Genomic DNA, 17254 nt, shown 5'->3' with positions numbered 1-17254 from the left:
CCAAAACGGGTTTTGCCATCACCCTCTTTTTTTCTTACCCCAGAGAGCTTTTTTTTTTTAAAAAAAAAAAAAAAAAAAAAAAAAAAGCCCCGAGATGGTATTAACGGGAGGGAAGGGAAAACCGGAAACACCCTACAAGTATATTACTGTACCGTAATATCGAAATGGGTCATGCAATAATTAATTACCTACTGTATGCAGCTCACACCGATGTTTTATTCGACCACGTTGCATTTCCCCGCATGTTCACTCTGATCGATGTTCGAACCTGGAGGGAAGGGTGTGGAAACGGTTCAGGCAGACAGGGCCATGTGCGCCATGGCTTTTTAAACACCCAAGAAATTGTTTTCGACGCAGCCAAGAACCACCGGCATTTAGTATAAGCGTCAAACACATGGTAAAAAACATGATTTATTGCATTTGATCTGAACTTGCACACGGCATAATCCCGTTGCAAAAGATCAACATTGTAAATTTTAGTTGGGACATTAAATATTGATGCGCCCGCAAAAAAACACACAAAAATCAAACACCCCTCGCGTACGTAGCTGCCACACACCCAAAAAATGTCAAAGCGGTCTCCTCCCCTACCCCGTGCAGCCGCTAAACTGTAAACTATTTCTTCAATATCGCCTGTTCCATCCCACCTCAGCGCATTACATGGACTCGCCCAGAATGCCGCTAGAGATGAGCTCGCTGTGAAACTCTGGCTCCAGAAACTTGGCGACGCTGACGTCCTCGCTCAGCCCCTTCCTGCGCCTGGTCTTGAGCACAAAGTCGCGAGCTGTCGCCTGCGCGCTAGCCGGCAGCAGGGGCCGCAGCACCACCTCACGGTCGAGCGGGTCGCCCGGCACGATGCTCCAGCGGTCAAAGACAAGGCTTACCGTTGCGGAGCCAGCGCTGCCGATCCGCAGGTCCGTCTCGAACCCAAAGGAGTCGATGACGGGGAGTAAACCACTGACTCGGTACAGCGGCGTCCCGGCGATGGGCCCGTCCGAGAGCACGTGGCCACGGCGGCGCGCGAGCGTATTGTACAGCTGTGCGACCGAGTCCTGGGATCCAATCATAGAGACGGCGTACGTCGGCTCCATAAGGCGTGGTGAGGCCATCAAGAATGACGAGTAGCAGGCTCGTCGCGAAGTAGGGATGATCTGCCCACCTCCGCGGTATATTGCCTCTTGAGATAGTGCTGCATCCATGATCTTGAATTTTGTGTTTCGGATCGCTGCCAGGGGGTTGTTAATAATCATTGTCAGTTATAGTTTCGCACTTAGGGGGTTTGAAGCTTGAGGTGGAAGGTAATTCGGGGGTTAAATGTGCGCGCATGAAAAAAAAAAAAAAAAAAAAGAACGCAAACATGACAAGATATGACACCAGGGGTAGATTGGGGCAAAAAGGGTACGCGTGTATGCGCATATGCAGAAACTTACGTTCTTCACAGAGCGGCCCTTCTCTAGTCGCCCAGCTGAAACCTTGACGGATTGACTCCTTTACTGTGTTGAGAAGCTTCTTGTCCACTTCTGTGGGCAGCGTGTCGTCCTGTAATATGTTGGGCCCATTCTCCTCGGGACCGAACGCCCAGATACTCCGCGCGGCTAACAGGTCCCACTCGTGCTTCTCCTGGAAGAATTTGGCAATCTTGCGCACTGGATCCTTGATCTTGACTGCTCCTGTCTCGATATCGCGAGCGATCTCATCACCCAGCGGCTCTGCTACCATGGTGATTCTGTTCTTCTTGTTTGGCGTGATGGCGTAGCATTTGGTGGCAGACTCTTCCACGACTGTTTCGCAAAACCTCGTGACCGGATCCGAGACCTTGATCTCCATGTCGGCGTACAGCCGCCTTAGGTCGTGCAACACACAGTCCATGTACAGCTCTCCCGTACCAAGAATGACATGCTCGCCTGACTCCTCGACCTTGGTGCTAATTAAGGGATAGCTCTTGTTGATCTTGCGGATGCCGTCCAGCATCTTGGGTAGTTCTGAAGGGTTGATGGGCTCGACGGCGACTTTGAAGACGGATTGGGTAAAATGGGTGACGGGCTTGAAGATGTAGGCATCTTCGCCGTTCTCAAATGTCTTGTCGACTATTGTCGCCGACTTGACTATTGAGTTGTCTACGCCACCGAGGAGAACAAAGTTGCCCGCCGGCACCCCGTCCGTGGGTATGTTGTACTTTGTCTCAGAGATCCAGATGTCAGATACTCTTGCAATAGCCATGTCTTCCTCATCATCAACAGAATAGCCCTCTCCAAGAACGCGGACTTCGGCACCAGGTGTCGCAGTTCCGCTCATCACTCGTCCAAAAGAATGGAAAGTCTTAGCATCTGGTGAGCTGAAGAGTTTCGTAACCTGAATTACCAACGGGCCATCCTGGTTGCAGGAAGCCATTGATTTGGCAACTTCTGTATCCAAGGGCCCAGTGTAGTACCTCTGTAACCTGCCCTCGGCTGCTGCCACAGGTGAGGGTATATGCGCCACCACCATATCCACGAAGCCAGACGAGGCCCCAAAAAACTGCTGGCAGACCAATCTGAGTAGCACCTGGGCGTCTGATCTGAGCTGAGATGGCTTCAATGTGATTCCCAGGCTACCAATCACCTTTTTGAGCTCTTCCGGGCTGTCGCTGATGGAGTGGGCAAAGAGCTTGTATATGGGCTCCATGACGAATTTGACAAATGACCTTTTGGCGCCTTCCTCGACCGGCTTCCTGGTGAAAGAACGCTTTTGGGGGTTGAAATAGATGTCACCCCATAGCCTCCGGGCGAACTCGGTATGGTCAAGCGGTGCGTAAGTGTCTGCGTAGAATTTGGAGAAGGACTGAAGGGTAAAGCACCAACCCATGTCTGAGCAGGCGAACAAGACATTGCCCTTTTCTGGACTAAGCCGCCATTTTTCTGCTTTTCCAGGCTGTCCTACCGCGGTGTCTGTTATGATGGTGTTTACCTCCTCGATGGCGTGCTTCAGTTTAAAGTAAGCATCGTTGGGTGGGAGTTTGAGTTCAAGAATAAGTCTGTCCAGCTTGTTGACGATGAGCGTCATGGGAATGTCTTCCAACACGGCATGCTTTATTATCTGCTCCGTGTTGATCTGGACTCCTTCGAGCACGTCGACGACTAAGCACACGCCGTCGACCAGCCTCAGGGCCGAGGCGACCTCGTCGACGAAGTTGACATGACCTGGTGTGTCGATCATGTTGAACAGGTGCGATTTGCCCTTGGTGCTCTCTAGGACCAAACTCATGGGGGCCGCCTTCAGTGACAGTCCCCTCTCCCGCTCGAGGACGTGCACGTCAGTGTACCTCAGCTGTTCGTTCTGTTGCTTGCCGGTACGCTTTTCCAGCTTCTCGCCGATATCGTGCGTTTCCAAAACTAGCATATCCATAAAAGAAGTTTTGCCGTGGTGCAGGTGGCCGGCGAATGCAATATTCCTCGTCTGTTCCGGATACCGCATGAGGTCGGCCATAAAGCTACGGTCGAAAAAGACAGGGGGCAGATCTGCCTCTTCCACTGTGAATTTCTTCGTCTCGACGGGAGCGATAATGGGCTGTGTCAATGGTTGGGCGTCTTCCTCCTGTACCATCGTTTCGACATCTTCGCCATAAACCTGCTGTGCAGACGGGTAATATTGTTTGTCCTCGTGAAGAACGACGGCGTTGGAAGGGCGGCCATCTGTGAGGATGGAGTCAGTACTAAGCATCAGTAACTATGCGCCCAAACACACATCATTCTTGTATCCAGTAAAATGCGTACCGTCGACCTCCATCAGATCAGCGCCTGCGCCATCTGCGCCAACTTCTGAGGCGTCATCATAGACATAGTTGTTGGCATCCCGGCCGTGATCCGACTCTTCCTCGGAAGCCTCAGCCTCCTCCCCAATAAAGTTGCCGAACCTGCAGGTGATATCGGTCAGTTGAGCCAGTGAGAGCTGTCTATCTGGAGAGCGACTCACTCGTCGTAAAGATCATCCATTGCGACGGGGCAGAGTGATGGGCGACCCTTATTAGATAGAGTTGAAAAGGTGGAACACGAGACAACCGTCTCCGAGCTCAAGATGTAGTTCCTATAGGCGCACAATGTGGCGTGAAGTTGATATGCGCGGCGGTTCGACGGTTTCGCTGACCAAGTGTTAGGAGCGGATGGTATTTTGAGAGTGTTTATGGGCCAGCATCAGATTGATCCATCATGATGCGCCCCAGGCTAAACCGCGTCGGCAAACGCGATGCAGGGATCCTTGCTGTTCTAATTCACTTTTTTTTCGCCGGCCATGCTTATCGATACGCACCCGCCGCTGGTCCCGCCCCCACCTACATTGGTCGTTGTCGAGCTATCCGTCCAAGCCGCCGTGACATGGGATCTCATTATACATAAGGTACGCAGTATTAATTACGGACTGCAATAATACCTTTTCCCGTCTGAACTGGAATGCACAGTAAACTCGGGCGCAACTGTGTACGTCTGATCCCAGTTATACTGTTCTGGTAAATGATGAATCCTGTACAATAGACGACAGTCTGTGCCATCGGTCCTCGGACATTGAAAATGATCTTGCAATGTTTCGTTCATTTCATGGCTCCAGTAGGGTTTACAGGCGGTCTGACGAAAGCACGCATCCTGGTGTTTTTTGCGAACCTATCGTATCAAGTAATTATTCAGTACGACAAACCTTATCCGTAGCCCTCCACATGCTCCCTCAATTGTGTGTGTACCCTTTGATTCTACGACCCTAGGTAGTTGAGTAACGTCGCTCCGACACCGGCTAATTTCAGTGGACAATACCGTAGCTATCTCTCATAGCTATCAGAACCCCACCTACTCGGATGCATAATGAAGATTATTACACGACGAGCATGTCGTTTACAATAGTCAGGACCACCGCTGGATAACGTTAAACCCCAGACGATGTAGATGTATAACTTGAAATTGACCGAGGCTCGCAATAGCTGCAGACGCTGCAACGCTAAGAGACCAAAGCCGATGCAGGCACCTGTCGTCCGTCTCAACGGTGGGGCGACACTGGATGTGGAAAGAGCTTCCCAAAGCTTTTCAATGTTCCCCTCAACCACGTTTTGGTGTGTCGGTTCATCCCACACCAACTGCCCGTGCTTCACCGTTCCTTGTCTCCGTCTGTAAACTTCGTGTTTGCAGGTGCTATTTAAATAACCGCCTTCCCACTCGCCCCCCCTTGGTTTGGTTCCAGCCAACTGCAAACACCCTCCCCTCCCTTAGAATCAAAGGCTTTGCTCTACCATTCAACTCAACCGCCTAAAACCAACATGTCGAACGGTCTGCCCCCAGTCTACATTGCGGCTGTTGCCAGGACGCCCGTGGGGTCGTTTCTTGGGTGAGTAGATCCCTAGTAGATCCCTTGCTCGCCTTTCAAAAGATCCAAGAACCCCCCTCGTTGACACATAGTTTGTACACAGATCTTTGTCCAGCTTGAGCGCTACCCAACTCGGGTCCCACGCCATTAAGTGTGAGCCAACTTCTTCGATTCCCTGCAGCCTTGGTGGAGACATAGGCATACTGACTAAAACATAGCCGCCGTCTCGCGCGTGCCGGAGATCAAGCCTGAGGATGTCGAGGAGGTCTTCTTTGGAAACGTGCTTTCGGCCAAGTGAGTGCAATGCAAGCTTCTTACCCAAGCTCGTATAAAGCAGTAGTAGTGACAGACCGAGCCTGGAAAAAGCTAACACATATCCTCTTCCTCTCCTACAGCGTCGGCCAGGCACCCGCACGGCAGTGTGCCATCGGCGCCGGCCTCTCAAACTCAGTCTCCTGCACGACCGTCAACAAGGTCTGCGCCTCGGGTATGAAGGCCATCATCCTGGGTGCCCAGACCATCATGACTGGCAACGCCTCCATCGTCGTCGCCGGCGGTACCGAGTCCATGTCCAACACCCCCCACTACCTGGCTACCTCGCGCTCCGGCACCAAGTACGGCGACCAGACCCTGATCGACGGCATACAGAAGGACGGTCTGCGCGACGCCTACGGCAAGAAAGAGCTCATGGGTGTTGCCGCGGAGCTGTGCAGCGTCGACCACGAGCTCTCGCGTGAGGCTCAGGACGAGTACGCCATCAAGTGCTACCAGAAGGCCCAGGCCGCCACCGAGGCCGGCGTCTTCAAGGCCGAGATTGCCCCTATCGAGGTTAGCGGCGGTCGCGGCAAGCCCAACGTCACGGTCGACCGCGACGAGGAGGTCAAGAACTTGAACATCGAGAAGCTCAAGTCGGCCCGCCCGGCCTTCCAGACCACCGGAGGCACTGTCACAGCCCCCAACGCCTCCCCGATCAACGACGGTGCTGCTGCCGTTGTTCTGGTTTCCGAGGCCAAGCTCAAGGAGCTCGGCATCAAGCCTCTGGCCAAGATTCTTGGCTGGGGTGATGCTGCTCGCGAGCCCGAGCGTTTCACCACTGCTCCGGCCCTGGCCATCCCCAAGGCCATCAAGCACGCTGGTATTGAGCAGAAGGATGTCGACTTTTACGAGATCAACGAAGCATTCTCGGTTGTGGCCCTCGCCAACATGAAGATCCTGAACCTTGACCCTGAGACTGTCAATGTCTTTGGTGGCTCCGTCGCCATTGGCCACCCCTTGGGCTGCTCGGGTGCCCGTATTGTTACCACCCTCACCACTGTCCTCAAGGAGAAGAAGGGCAAGATTGGATGCGCTGGTATTTGCAACGGTGGCGGTGGTGCATCGGCCATTGTGATTGAGAACCTGCAGTAGGAACGGTGGCAGAGGTCCAATCTCTGATTGATACCCCATAACAACAAATGGTGAAGCCAACAGTTGCCAGGGCTGCTTCAACCGCCCCGCCTCCCCCCCCCCCAACAACAACAAAAAAAAAATCACCTTAGATGTTCCCTGTTTTGCTGCGTGGAATCATATATAGTCTGAGGCGGTTTTCGCAGATTATGACCGAGACAAGGACCTCAGAGAATAGAATTTAAAGAATAAAAAAAAAACATAAAAGCACTTCACTAAAAACTCCACATATTCTGCTACCGGTGAATCACAGATTGCTTGACAATTTCATCTCATCGCAATGTAAATGATGTATTAGGAAATATCAACCGCGTCAATCTATGCGTATGTATGTAATGATTTCGGGTCTAATATCAACAAACCCTTTTTGACTGACTGCAATTCATTTTCTTGTCCAGGACACTTTGATCAACGCCAGGCGGGCAGGGAATGTCGAAAAAAAGAGATAAAAGCAAACGACAAGAATAACATAAAATGAACAAAGTATGAAGAGGGCGAGAAAAAAAAAGAAAGAAAAAAAGAAAACAGAGTACCCAGCGATTGAAGGCACTACCGGACTCGCCTCAGTGAATTTTCACCGAGCGCCGGCAAAGTAAAATGGAAAGTAAAAGTAATTCAGAAAGGCAAGCGAGACCCTAAACCCGATATGCAACCGATAAAAACAGAAAAGAAAAAAAAGGAGAATACTCCGTAAAAAAAGAACCCCTTGGGCCCAACCGACGACGGTGGACTGCGAAAGAGCATAAAAGACGAATAAAGCACAAAAGAATTACAAATGGCTACGCATGCGAACGCACACCGACGCAGCTCGTCACTGCAAAGGTTTTATGCAGAAGACCCAGCACCGCCGGTTGATGAGGTGCCTGGTACAATGCCGTCCTTTGCCCACCGCTGGAAATCCTCGTTCATTCCTTGCACCTCGACTTGGCTCAGATCCTTCATCCAGGCGTTGTTCATAATCAGCTTTTCGCGGAATAGTTGAGCTCGCCGGTCCCTATCAAAAGCACGCCTCTCCTCTGAGAGCGACGTCATGTTGTAGATTGTGTACTCGGACGTCTCCTTCTCGTATACTATCTTGGACGAGTTGACGCAGATTCGCAGGCCAAGACCTTCACTGTATGAAAGCGGCTTAGGGACAGCACCGTCGTCCGAGTCCGAGTCTGAGGATGGCAGGTTGCGTGCTAACACCGTCTTTTGGAGACGCAGCTTAGGCACCCCCTCAGTCGGGTCGACTCGCATGTAGGAGGCGATGTAGTACTTCCAGCGATCCGTCGGTTCCATTTCTTCCGCATGGAAGGTCGTGTCCTCCTTTGGTAACCAGCGTACTGTTGCCTCATTGCTGCTTGGGGCCTGTTGTGTTATGTTTTGTTAGCAATCTCCAAATACTGGCCAAGGCCCCCAGGAGATACGGGTATGTATCCTCAACTTACCCAAGTAATCATAAACATCTCGCCATCCTTGATGCACTTTTCCGCAAACTTGCGGGCACTGATCTCAACCTGATAACTAGTCTCCTCCTGACTCTTGGCAGTCAGGAATTGTTGCACAAGATCTGGTGTCTTCTCCTTGTTGTCAGAGTTGTTGCAAACGAGAGCTTGCCGGCACAAGGTTTTGAGCAAGTCCTGAATGGTGTACAAAGTCCAGCCACACTGTAGATAGTAATGGCGTAGGACGTCCTGACACCTGCTCTCGTCTATTTCACCCGTGATGAAATCTTCGATCAGCTCAACCGTCCTTGGCCAGAATGTCTCGGGATCGCCATCAAAGTAGTTCATCTCGTCATGAACCAGGCCCAACTGCTTGGCAGGCTTGTCTGCCCTCTCTCGCCTGATCTCCTCCAACACGCTCTCCCTGCTTTCCTTGACTGTCTTCAAGCGCTTGTATAATGTCTGGAAGACGCTGAAGAAGACAAATATCGTCTGATTGCAGAAGAAATTGTACCAGGGCCGCGGGAAGAGTCCGTCGGCCTTGAGTTCGCTGTCTCCGTCGCTCAGAGGATTGTAACCAGACAGTACGGTTGCCTTTGGAGGATTTTGCAGCCACCTTTCGTTGTTGGCGTTCTCTGCGGTAGCAGAACCATCATCCGGTGCATCGGCCATCTCCTCCTCATTAGTCGAGCCCTGATCAGGCGTGGTTTCCTTGCTGGCCGATGTGTTGCTTTCCTCGGGCTGACTCCTAGTCTTGCTGCCGTTGCGACCTGGGTCCAAGAGCCCACGAAGGAGGTCTGATTTCTTGCCATTCCGGCGGCTTCGGCCGTTAGTCAATTCAGCAGGCGTGTTGTCATCAGCCTCCTCCTCGCCAGCATCGCGGTCGATATCGCCGAGATGCTGACGGACCTGCTCAGGAAGTATTCCGAAGAACTGTGGCACCGAGTTCTCGAAGAACTCTAGAATCCTGTCCTTTTCAGAAGACCCATGCTGCCCGCTGTTCATTGCGTACAAAACCATGAACCGGAGCAAATCCAGCAGAACGCCCTGGTCCGTAAATGACCAAAGGTGCTGGACCCTTGGCGCTTTGCCTTTGTTGACCCGTTGTCGCTTTTGCTCTTCGTGCTTGGTCTTGATCAAATCAACCAGGTGCTTGGCAGACAGAGTCCGCTTGTCGTTACCCTTGACCTGGATTCCTTGGTGGTCCAGACTCTTCAGATGCATGGCTTTTGTTTGACTTTGCCATACCTTTTCCCACTCACGCTATTGTTGTTGAACATCCAAGTTAGCATTCTTGTTCGAAATTCCAAATTTTCATATCCAGATATGACAACCAGGTACTTGTACACACCTGGCTAAACCTCCATTCCTCGTCTTTCTGCTTGAGGCGAGCCATTACTATAGGTACCACGGTGAAGGGATGCTGGAACATGTCATTGACTACTTCAGCACCCTTGTCTGCACCGTACACCTTCTTAAGTACTCGCTTGTAGATCGAAGTGCTCTGGCCTCCCAGCCCACTGGGCATCCTGAAGTTCTGCCTGTCGGCAGGATTCAAGGTCAGCATCTGCTGGGCAATTGGCTCTAGCAACTGGATGCACTTCTGATTGGCTTCGATGAAAAAGTCATAGTCGTGACGCTCTTCTTCAATCCGATGAAGGCCTTCTTCAAAGGCGTTCTTTCGATGGGCCACGAATCCACTATCTTCCGAGGCCCATGTCGGGTGAGAAGCCCATTCGTCATTCAGAACTGAATTACACAGCTCGTCGCGTCCGCTACATGGCTTTAGTCGTTCTCGCTTAGGTAGCAGTCGGTAACTTGGGCCGTATCCGCGGCAGTTGCTGAGTGACACACGGCCAGTAGGTGGTTCAGGCTTGTTCTCAACCAACTCATCATCCCCAGTGTACCGAACAAAGTTCTTGAACCATGTCATAAGTTCGACATTAGCGCCTATTATCATTTGAGCCTTTTGGACGAGCACGTTCTTATCGATCAGGCCCTGGGTGTAAAGATTGATAAGTTTGAAAAATTCGTGCAGAGTTGTCCTGTTTCCAATGTGCTTCTTGATGCGCTCAAGGTAGTTGAGAGCCTTCTCCTGGGAGACACTTGTCGACGCAGACGGGCTCATTGGTTCAGGCACAATGGGCGTCAACGACGGCTCAATAGAAGGACCATCGCCAGAAGGCTTATGCGTGGTCTTTGTCCGTTTGTTCGCGCTGTTGATAGAGGCGGACCCAACAGCCGGCGACTGTTGAGCCTGAGGCGTTGCAGCGGGTGGCTTTTCTATGCGCGGTCGCTTCTTGTTGTCCTTGCTGGCACTGACCGGAACGGCAAAATTGCCAACAGGAGGCATTTTGGGGCCTTCCCTAGCGGGGTTTGTAGCTTGCGGCATCTGGTTGATGTGGTTCAAAAGGCCGCCATCCTCGGCGGGTCGTTGGCCAAACGTGCGGGTCTGAGCAGCAGACTCGGGGAGAAACTGTTTGAAGTCCTCCAGCAGGTCTGGGGCTGTATGGAACAAGGTGGTAACCTGAGCATACACCTCCTGGATCGGCTTCTGTTCCCGCTGGTACGTCTGCAGTATCTCAAGAAATTGTTTGTAGATTTCGGGCTTGTCCTGGAATCGGTTCTGCGGTTAGGTCTGGTTAGCTCCACGATGCCCTGGGGTTGGAACAAGGAAGCCAAATTTGACAAAATAAATAACGTAAAAAGGGAGGCGCTGGCTATATGCGTGTCCCTGCATGGTGCAGATGGAAACATAAATATACACCCCCCGTCATAGGAACAAGACGTGCAGGTGAGATACATACAGCCAACCTTATCAGGGTTTGACAACTTACCTTGATCTTGTTGACGTAACTTATAGCATGGTTGAACTCGACTGGTCCCCGCTGACCGCCTTGCTGCGAAGAACTTCCATTCAACGAAGCCGGCTGCGCACCTGGCGTTGGGGTTTGTACATTTCTGGCCATAGGGCCAGGCATCGCCGAGCCAGGGCCCGCTACAAGCCCAGAGCCAGGACCTGCAGGCTGCTGTCCTGAACTCACGACACGCTGTTGATGCGCAGGGCTGTGGCCATCGAACTGGGCCCCTGGAGCTCCGCCAGGGCCAAATGGACCAGGTCCCGGCTGCGCAGGTGCGCTGAACTGGGCTTCAGGACTCTCAATACTATGCTGTACTGACTGCTGCCAGTTCCCTGGCCGGCTGTTGGGACCGAGATACTGAGCGTTCTGACCAGGGGGTCCTGCAGATCCGTCCACGGGCGGCAGTGCGCCTCTTCCAGCACCAATTGAATGGACGGTCGAACCTGAAGGTGTAGTAACCCTTATGCTGTTGGGGTTGTTGTCCAGCCCGCACTCGATCCGGTAACCGGGTGGCAAGAACGTGTTAAAACCCTGTATGAGATTCGGATGTCCAGCAAAAAGATCGGAAACTCGGTTGATCACCCCAGGAGTGTCGATTCTATGGTAATGAGAAGTTAGATATTGGTAGGTTCCAAAACAGCTCGCACTCAACATACGTTTGACTCTTGAAATCTTTCATGATATCGAGGAATCGGTTATAAACATCGGGTTGTTCATGAAATTGAGCCTTGACTTGATCGAGGTAGCTGAGCGCATCCTGGAAGATGAGATTGTCGAATGTCAGTTCTTGCTTTCGCGATAATTGGGGTTTCTCTGGAGTTTGGTCTGTTCAATGACGACGTAACATACATTCAAAATAGGCTGTGAGCCCTGCTGCGAGAGCCCAGCAGCAGAGCTTGTTTGTGCTGGAGGAACAACAGCGGGCGGAGGGGCCTGCTGAACAGGTGCCCGACCATTTTCTGTCTGTAGCGGGCCGCCAAAGACGGATCCAGGGCTACCCCCAGGTCCCAGGGAGCCGTTGGGCCCTCCCGCTTGCTGAGGGATCGGCGCAAACATCTGGTGCTGTTGGCCACCCGTGCTGTTCTGGTTCGGGGGTTGAGGCGGCATCTGCCTTGCGGGATCGCTGTGGATCGGCCCGCCGAAACCAGCTAACTGCGTCGTCGGGGCGCCCAAGGGCAGGCCGCCGGGCGCGCCGTTGTGGGCACCCAAGAGACCACCAGGGCTGTGGATGACGCCCGCTATTCGCGAGGCTACGGGCTGGTGGATCGGTATCGAGCCGGCGGTGCTGTGAAGAGGTGCTCCGGGCGGGTAGGCCTCGCGTGGCTGCTGCCGGTCGGCGTGTTCCCGCTCGCGTTCACGATCGATGTCTCGCTCACGGTCACGATTGGCGGCTTCCTCTTGTGTAAGTGGACGGTGTCGGTGCTCGTCGAGGTCACGTTCGCGGGGATCGCGCTCGCGGTCAAAGGCACCGCCGCCGTGGGACCGTTGAGAATTCATAGGCCCTGAGCGCCCAGGCGGGCTTTCCGGGATCTCGGAGAGGGTGGTTCTGAGAGCCTGGATCAGGATGGGTTAGTTAGGGAGACGTTCTTCTCGACATGACGGCAAATTTTGCAAAGATGCAGGCTCAAGCTTAAGACTGGTCTGGCTCGTTGGCTTACGTAGGAAGAGAACAAGAAATTTGAACTTACCCACTCTTGAAGAAGTAGACGACACTGCGACTGCGACTGGTGGCGGCAGGATCGCTCAGGTCCTGCAAAGACGTAATATTACGGCTTCAGCCACAAGATTTTTTCAGGCATAGATCTGTGCCAGTCTGTATAATGAGGTTTGAAATAGATAGCAGATGACTAGCAGTGACTGCGGCCTCGGAGTCAGGATATCCTCTGCGGTAACTTATGAGACGGGTGGTGGTAAGTGTGGTGGTGGTGGTGGGCGACGCGATGCGACGGCAAGAGCTCCTTTCCTCTGGAGGGCGGTGGCAGAATTCTGAGTGGGTGGACACAATGACCGGGATACGAGCACAGACGGGCCCATGAGATTGATTGATTGATTGATTTGATGGAATCCAATGTTCACCTCTGCACTCGCGTCTCCCTTCCCACCGGGAAAAGTCAAGGTAAAGCAACAATTAAATTTCGAGTTGAACTAAACACAAGTCACTCGATAAATCTTGTAGACTTCACTGAATAGTTACGAGCATGGGCAAGGGATATACCATGTGGCTGCTCTGCTCTCTGTTGTTCAGTCGCTTAGGTAATGTGTTTTTTCTTCGTTGCCCGCCGGTTACGGAAGTTGAGGTCATCGTTTGCTGGGGGTGAAATAATCAATTTGTGAGATCATTCATCCACCTATCAGTTGATGATCAATTTGTTTAATTGTCGAACCAACTCACGACCTGTCTGTCGCCCAAACCCCGGCAACCGATATCAAATGAATTACAATCCTCATAAAACTCCATTTAATAATTGTCACCCAGCATGTAAATGCCTTATCTGCTCACGGCAGGTAAAGTAACCAAGCTAGGTGCACGGGGCTCACTAAACAGCTTGTTAGCTTGCGCCGTTGAGCCTGCCCTAACTCGCCTTGACCTGCAGAGGCACTGGTACCATTCGTTGCTTGATATTTTCTCCATTTATGCGTGCGCAACACAAACCATCAAGGCATGTGCACCTCTATCGTATCGATTCCCATTTAGTCTAATTTAAAAAACAAGCTACTTAATCTCATTCCCTCCTCGGGCTGTTGTCACTTTGCTTCCTTTCCCCACCTCGATGTCTCGTCACCGCCCTCCCAGTCCTTCTCCTCGTACCCAATTTCACGCTTGACTTTCTCGACGGTGTTTGCATCGCCCGTGTTCTTTCCAATGTTGTCGCTGGTACGGCACACGCGATTATTAGCCTGATGTCCCAGATAGACTTGAAAGCATAAGCCACTTTTGAGATTTTGATTAATAAAAAAAAGTCAACTCACCTCAATTTCACCGCAGGCTTGCCATCCGCAGAGCTCAGCTTGATGACAATGTTTAGCGGCGTCGACTTCTTCCCAGTCGACTTGCCAACAAAATCGTTTGTCAAGAAGGTTCCCACTCCAAAAGTCGGCTGGAAGCCCGCAGCCTCTGACACCTGCTTGTATACCAGGCACCGGTCGATGTCAAGAGAGTCCGAGAAAACAATGGTCTTCTTCTCCTTGATTCTCTGTTGGTCGTAGAACTCCCGCATCCGCTTGACAAACGTCGTCGGGTCTCCGGAGTCCTGCCTCACCCCCGCAAACACCTGCGCGTACGTCTTTGATTCGTTGCCCGCTGCCGCCGAGTGCGCCTCCTCCAGCCATCGCACCGGCCGGCTGAACGACTTGAGAAACTCGGGGGTGCCGAACGTGTCGGTCAACGCGATAGCCAGCACGCCGGGGCCGAAAGCGCCGACCCATCGGGCCAGCGCCTCCTCCGATGCGCTGCGGTAGTCGCCGATAATAGCGGCGATGCCCATAAACCACTCATGCGCGACAGTGCCGACAGGGGCCATGTTGAAGCGCATCGCCAGGTGCACATTGCTGGTGCCGGAGAGCTTTCCGGAGAGACCGCGCTTCTGGGCTTCCTTGCTTGCCTTCACCAGCCCGCGGAATACCAAGGCTTGGGTGTGGTAGTCCCTCCGGCGCCTGGTGCCAAATTCCGACAATATGCAGCCGGCCTCGAGGATGCGTTTGCCCTTTTCGTAGGCGAGCTCCTCTTGACCCTGGTAGTCCCAGTCGGTATCCATGAAGCGGAAGTAGGCCTCAGACGTCAGGGCGAGAATTGGGATCTCGTAAAGGATGGTATCTACCCATTTTCCACTGATTTGGATGTCGATGTCTCCCACATCCGAATCGGCCCCTTCATGCTTGCCCACGGGCGCAAAACTCACAATGACTTGATCCCTCGGATTGAGCCGGAAATTTTGGAGGAACTCTAGATACTGAGTACCGAGGTATGGGCAGTTGTCCTTCAAGAAGCGGTACTCCTCATCTGAGAGCGAAATGTTTCCCAGTTCTTAGGGGGAGTTAGCTGGGTTAAGTGTGAGGTTTTTGTTTTTTCCTTCCCCTCCTCCGCCGGCAGAAAGAAAACTTACTCCTAATCTGATCCTGCAACCACTGGTAAGCCTTTCTAGACAACCTTTTCTCCGGGGTCCGGTTGGTAAAAGAATATGTGACAGAAGTGTTGCTGTAGTATTTGAGGACCGCACACTGCATAGTGAGTTTATACAAATCCGTATCCAAAAAGGAGATGACTCCCTCCGGAAACGGAGAGTCGCTATTGAAGTCCATTTTGTCGACAGAGGCTAGCTACCGGCCTGGTTATACTGTGTAAAGTGCTTAATTGTTGCAGTGTAAGACGAGGTGAAATGCCTGGGTTTTGGAAGAGATGACTGATATGCCCCGCAACAGCTGCTGTCGAAGATGGGTTATGTGGTTTTGTCAGCGACAATTTTTTTTTTTTTTTTTTGTCTCTGCTTGGTTCACTGCAAATGAACAGGCGAGCTTATCGGGGGGAATGAAGTAAACGGCAGTCGTTTTTGTTTTTATGTAATGTCGGACCTCGTTTGCAATTGCAAGTTTGAAACTCAGTCTTGGAGGGGTAGCAAGTCTATCCGGGTTATTATTACAACTGCTCACCTTAAGCTTTCACAGTGACACAGCAGTAGCCTAATACTCTCTTCGATCGAATAGAACCATGGAGACGAGGAGGGATATATAAAATCTGTCGTACTGATAGCAGAATTTATCTGTTTTTTTTTGTGAGAAACTAAAATGAAAACTCTTTGTTGTTGCTTTGTCAACGGACCTGGCAACTGTGACGATGTTTAGGCATGGATTATGCAGGATTTCCACCCATTGAAACGTGATGTTTCCACCCAGTCGCCCACTCTATTGAACCAGGACGAACGCGTCCCTTTAAAAATGACAAGCACACGAGCATACCTAGGCGAGTGTTCATGAGGCGTGAGGTTTGTACCTTAATATAAATTTATACGCCTGAGGATTCGGGACTAATGTTGGAAAACTGACAACAAAAGGGATTGTACTGTAAAGTGCATTGCTAACTGAGGTTATGAAAGATCTGCCTGGACGACAAAAGATACAATACGTAGAGCGGGACGTCACCTGACGCGTGGTGTACGTAGTAGTTACTTCGCCAAGGTTTCCGTGCATGCAATCTTTTACCTGCCTTTTAATTCTTAGCCTAACTTGAGCAGTCGGAGAAAGCGATCGGACTGTGCTGTAAATATCTCTCACGCCTCAAGTATTCCTCACCGGATTGTGGCTGGTGTTGTGTTGGATTGCATCGCATCGATTCTCTGTGCAAACTTTACCTGAGGTGGCAAGGTGACTTCCTCAAGCGCCATTCCGATCTTCTTCTATTCTAGAACTAGACTTGCTAGACTTGTTCTAGGCGTCGGTCGCGTCTCGACAACGGACGAAAAAGTTCTGTAGTTGAAAGGTGAGAACAGGTACGGTAGGTTGAGGTGGTCAAGGTGCCTTAACTACTGGAAGGTACTCCGTGGTATGAATACTAACTAGGCACGATAACGTCCTGTAGCTCTGCCGAATGGTGCTGTCAAGTTTCAACCTTACCTAAGATGGAGTGTAATTAATTACCTAGGCAATTAATTGATTCACAATAATATCGCCCCTCGGGAGATCGATCGTGCCGAACAATCGATGTCAAGCAGGTCAGATAAATCGGATGCAGACACACGTGACCAACGTCTGCGCATCATCCACATCCCTCCAGAGGCAATTATCACATGCTTCGAGTCGACTCGAAGTTGTACGTAGTTGTCGGGTCAGGTGAACCGTTTCGGGACCCCCCTTCACAAATTAGGTCAGGTTACTCTGTAGGCCCCTGAACAAGCTTGATTGGTCTGGTTCTGGGCGCATGACGCTAGGATTGACTTTGGTCTCAAGTCATAACTTTTGAAGAAAAGTAGATGCAGTGGTGTCGATTTGATAAAATACGGTGAGAAAAAGCGTTTTGCGACTTGCAGATGAGGGAAAAAGGTTTTTGCTCAGGGAGGCGAAATGGCTGCATACCAGAACTGCAATTTGCTTGAGATCTGGTTAACCATCTCGGCGCAAATGCCGGGGTTTGCCGGCGCGAACTGCGCGACACTCAATTGACGCTGGACCCATTCCATTGTTCGCACGGTCGGTGCCGACACAACA

The 17254-nt window shown here is 51.6% G+C and overlaps 5 protein-coding genes across 5 annotated transcripts; 1 reads left to right on the top strand and 4 right to left on the bottom strand.

The window, feature by feature from the left end:
* Positions 1-395: 395 nt before the first annotated feature.
* MGG_13500 (U5 small nuclear ribonucleoprotein component) lies at positions 396-4189 on the bottom strand. Its single transcript, XM_003716230.1, has 4 exons — positions 3952-4189; positions 3753-3892; positions 1431-3671; positions 396-1225 (listed from the first exon to the last, which is right to left on the bottom strand). The coding sequence occupies exons 1-4, from the start codon at positions 3969-3971 to the stop codon at positions 657-659; spliced, it is 2970 nt and encodes a 989-aa protein (XP_003716278.1). The 5' UTR covers positions 3972-4189; the 3' UTR covers positions 396-656.
* Positions 4190-4717: 528 nt separating this feature from the next.
* Positions 4718-7021, top strand: MGG_13499 (acetyl-CoA acetyltransferase). Its single transcript, XM_003716229.1, has 4 exons — positions 4718-5343; positions 5426-5475; positions 5541-5616; positions 5718-7021. The coding sequence occupies exons 1-4, from the start codon at positions 5276-5278 to the stop codon at positions 6727-6729; spliced, it is 1206 nt and encodes a 401-aa protein (XP_003716277.1). The 5' UTR covers positions 4718-5275; the 3' UTR covers positions 6730-7021.
* Positions 7022-7038: 17 nt separating this feature from the next.
* Positions 7039-13011, bottom strand: MGG_13498 (uncharacterized protein). The gene is made up of 7 exons (XM_003716228.1): positions 12745-13011; positions 11906-12610; positions 11713-11813; positions 11033-11654; positions 9547-10821; positions 8199-9458; positions 7039-8118 (listed from the first exon to the last, which is right to left on the bottom strand). The coding sequence occupies exons 2-7, from the start codon at positions 12551-12553 to the stop codon at positions 7594-7596; spliced, it is 4431 nt and encodes a 1476-aa protein (XP_003716276.1). The 5' UTR covers positions 12554-12610; positions 12745-13011; the 3' UTR covers positions 7039-7593.
* A 657-nt stretch (positions 13012-13668) lies between these two features.
* On the bottom strand, positions 13669-16089 carry MGG_13497 (nicotinate phosphoribosyltransferase). The gene is made up of 3 exons (XM_003716227.1): positions 15160-16089; positions 14027-15080; positions 13669-13928 (listed from the first exon to the last, which is right to left on the bottom strand). Exons 1-3 carry the CDS (start codon positions 15353-15355, stop codon positions 13802-13804), a joined length of 1377 nt encoding a protein of 458 aa, XP_003716275.1. The 5' UTR covers positions 15356-16089; the 3' UTR covers positions 13669-13801.
* An 825-nt stretch (positions 16090-16914) lies between these two features.
* Positions 16915-17226, bottom strand: MGG_17059 (uncharacterized protein; the record flags this gene model as incomplete). The annotated part of the gene is made up of 2 exons (XM_003716226.1): positions 16915-17002; positions 17123-17226. The coding sequence occupies 2 exons, from the start codon at positions 17224-17226 to the stop codon at positions 16915-16917; spliced, it is 192 nt and encodes a 63-aa protein (XP_003716274.1).
* Between the last annotated feature and the right edge of the window lie 28 nt (positions 17227-17254).

The sequence above is a fragment of the Pyricularia oryzae genome, chromosome 4, assembly GCF_000002495.2.
Source record: "Pyricularia oryzae 70-15 chromosome 4, whole genome shotgun sequence".
Classification (NCBI taxonomy): Eukaryota; Fungi; Ascomycota; class Sordariomycetes; order Magnaporthales; family Pyriculariaceae; genus Pyricularia; species Pyricularia oryzae.
This window is presented reverse-complemented; position numbering and strand designations above follow the sequence as displayed.

What these genes read in the sequence shown, in the direction of transcription:
- MGG_13498 (XM_003716228.1), bottom strand. Translation starts at nt 12,553, where the DNA reads ATGAATTCTCAACGGTCCCACGGCGGCGGTGCCTTTGACCGCGAGCGC. An exon ending in AAAGATTTCAAGAGTCAAAC is followed by an intron (nt 11,655 to 11,712) that starts GTATGTTGAGTG and finishes TCATTACCATAG; the next exon opens with AATCGACACTCCTGGGGTGA. An exon ending in GTTACGTCAACAAGATCAAG is followed by an intron (nt 10,822 to 11,032) that starts GTAAGTTGTCAA and finishes ACCTAACCGCAG; the next exon opens with AACCGATTCCAGGACAAGCC.
- MGG_13499 (XM_003716229.1), top strand. Translation starts at nt 5,276, where the DNA reads ATGTCGAACGGTCTGCCCCCAGTCTACATTGCGGCTGTTGCCAGGACG. An exon ending in CCCGTGGGGTCGTTTCTTGG is followed by an intron (nt 5,344 to 5,425) that starts GTGAGTAGATCC and finishes GTTTGTACACAG; the next exon opens with ATCTTTGTCCAGCTTGAGCG. An exon ending in GGAAACGTGCTTTCGGCCAA is followed by an intron (nt 5,617 to 5,717) that starts GTGAGTGCAATG and finishes CCTCTCCTACAG; the next exon opens with CGTCGGCCAGGCACCCGCAC.
- MGG_13500 (XM_003716230.1), bottom strand. Translation starts at nt 3,971, where the DNA reads ATGGATGATCTTTACGACGA. An exon ending in ATGGATGATCTTTACGACGA is followed by an intron (nt 3,893 to 3,951) that starts GTGAGTCGCTCT and finishes TATCACCTGCAG; the next exon opens with GTTCGGCAACTTTATTGGGG. An exon ending in AGGGCCGCTCTGTGAAGAAC is followed by an intron (nt 1,226 to 1,430) that starts GTAAGTTTCTGC and finishes ACCCCCTGGCAG; the next exon opens with CGATCCGAAACACAAAATTC.
- MGG_13497 (XM_003716227.1), bottom strand. Translation starts at nt 15,355, where the DNA reads ATGGACTTCAATAGCGACTCTCCGTTTCCGGAGGGAGTCATCTCCTTT. An exon ending in GTTGCAGGATCAGATTAGGA is followed by an intron (nt 15,081 to 15,159) that starts GTAAGTTTTCTT and finishes ACTCCCCCTAAG; the next exon opens with AACTGGGAAACATTTCGCTC. An exon ending in AAGCCTGCGGTGAAATTGAG is followed by an intron (nt 13,929 to 14,026) that starts GTGAGTTGACTT and finishes GTGCCGTACCAG; the next exon opens with CGACAACATTGGAAAGAACA.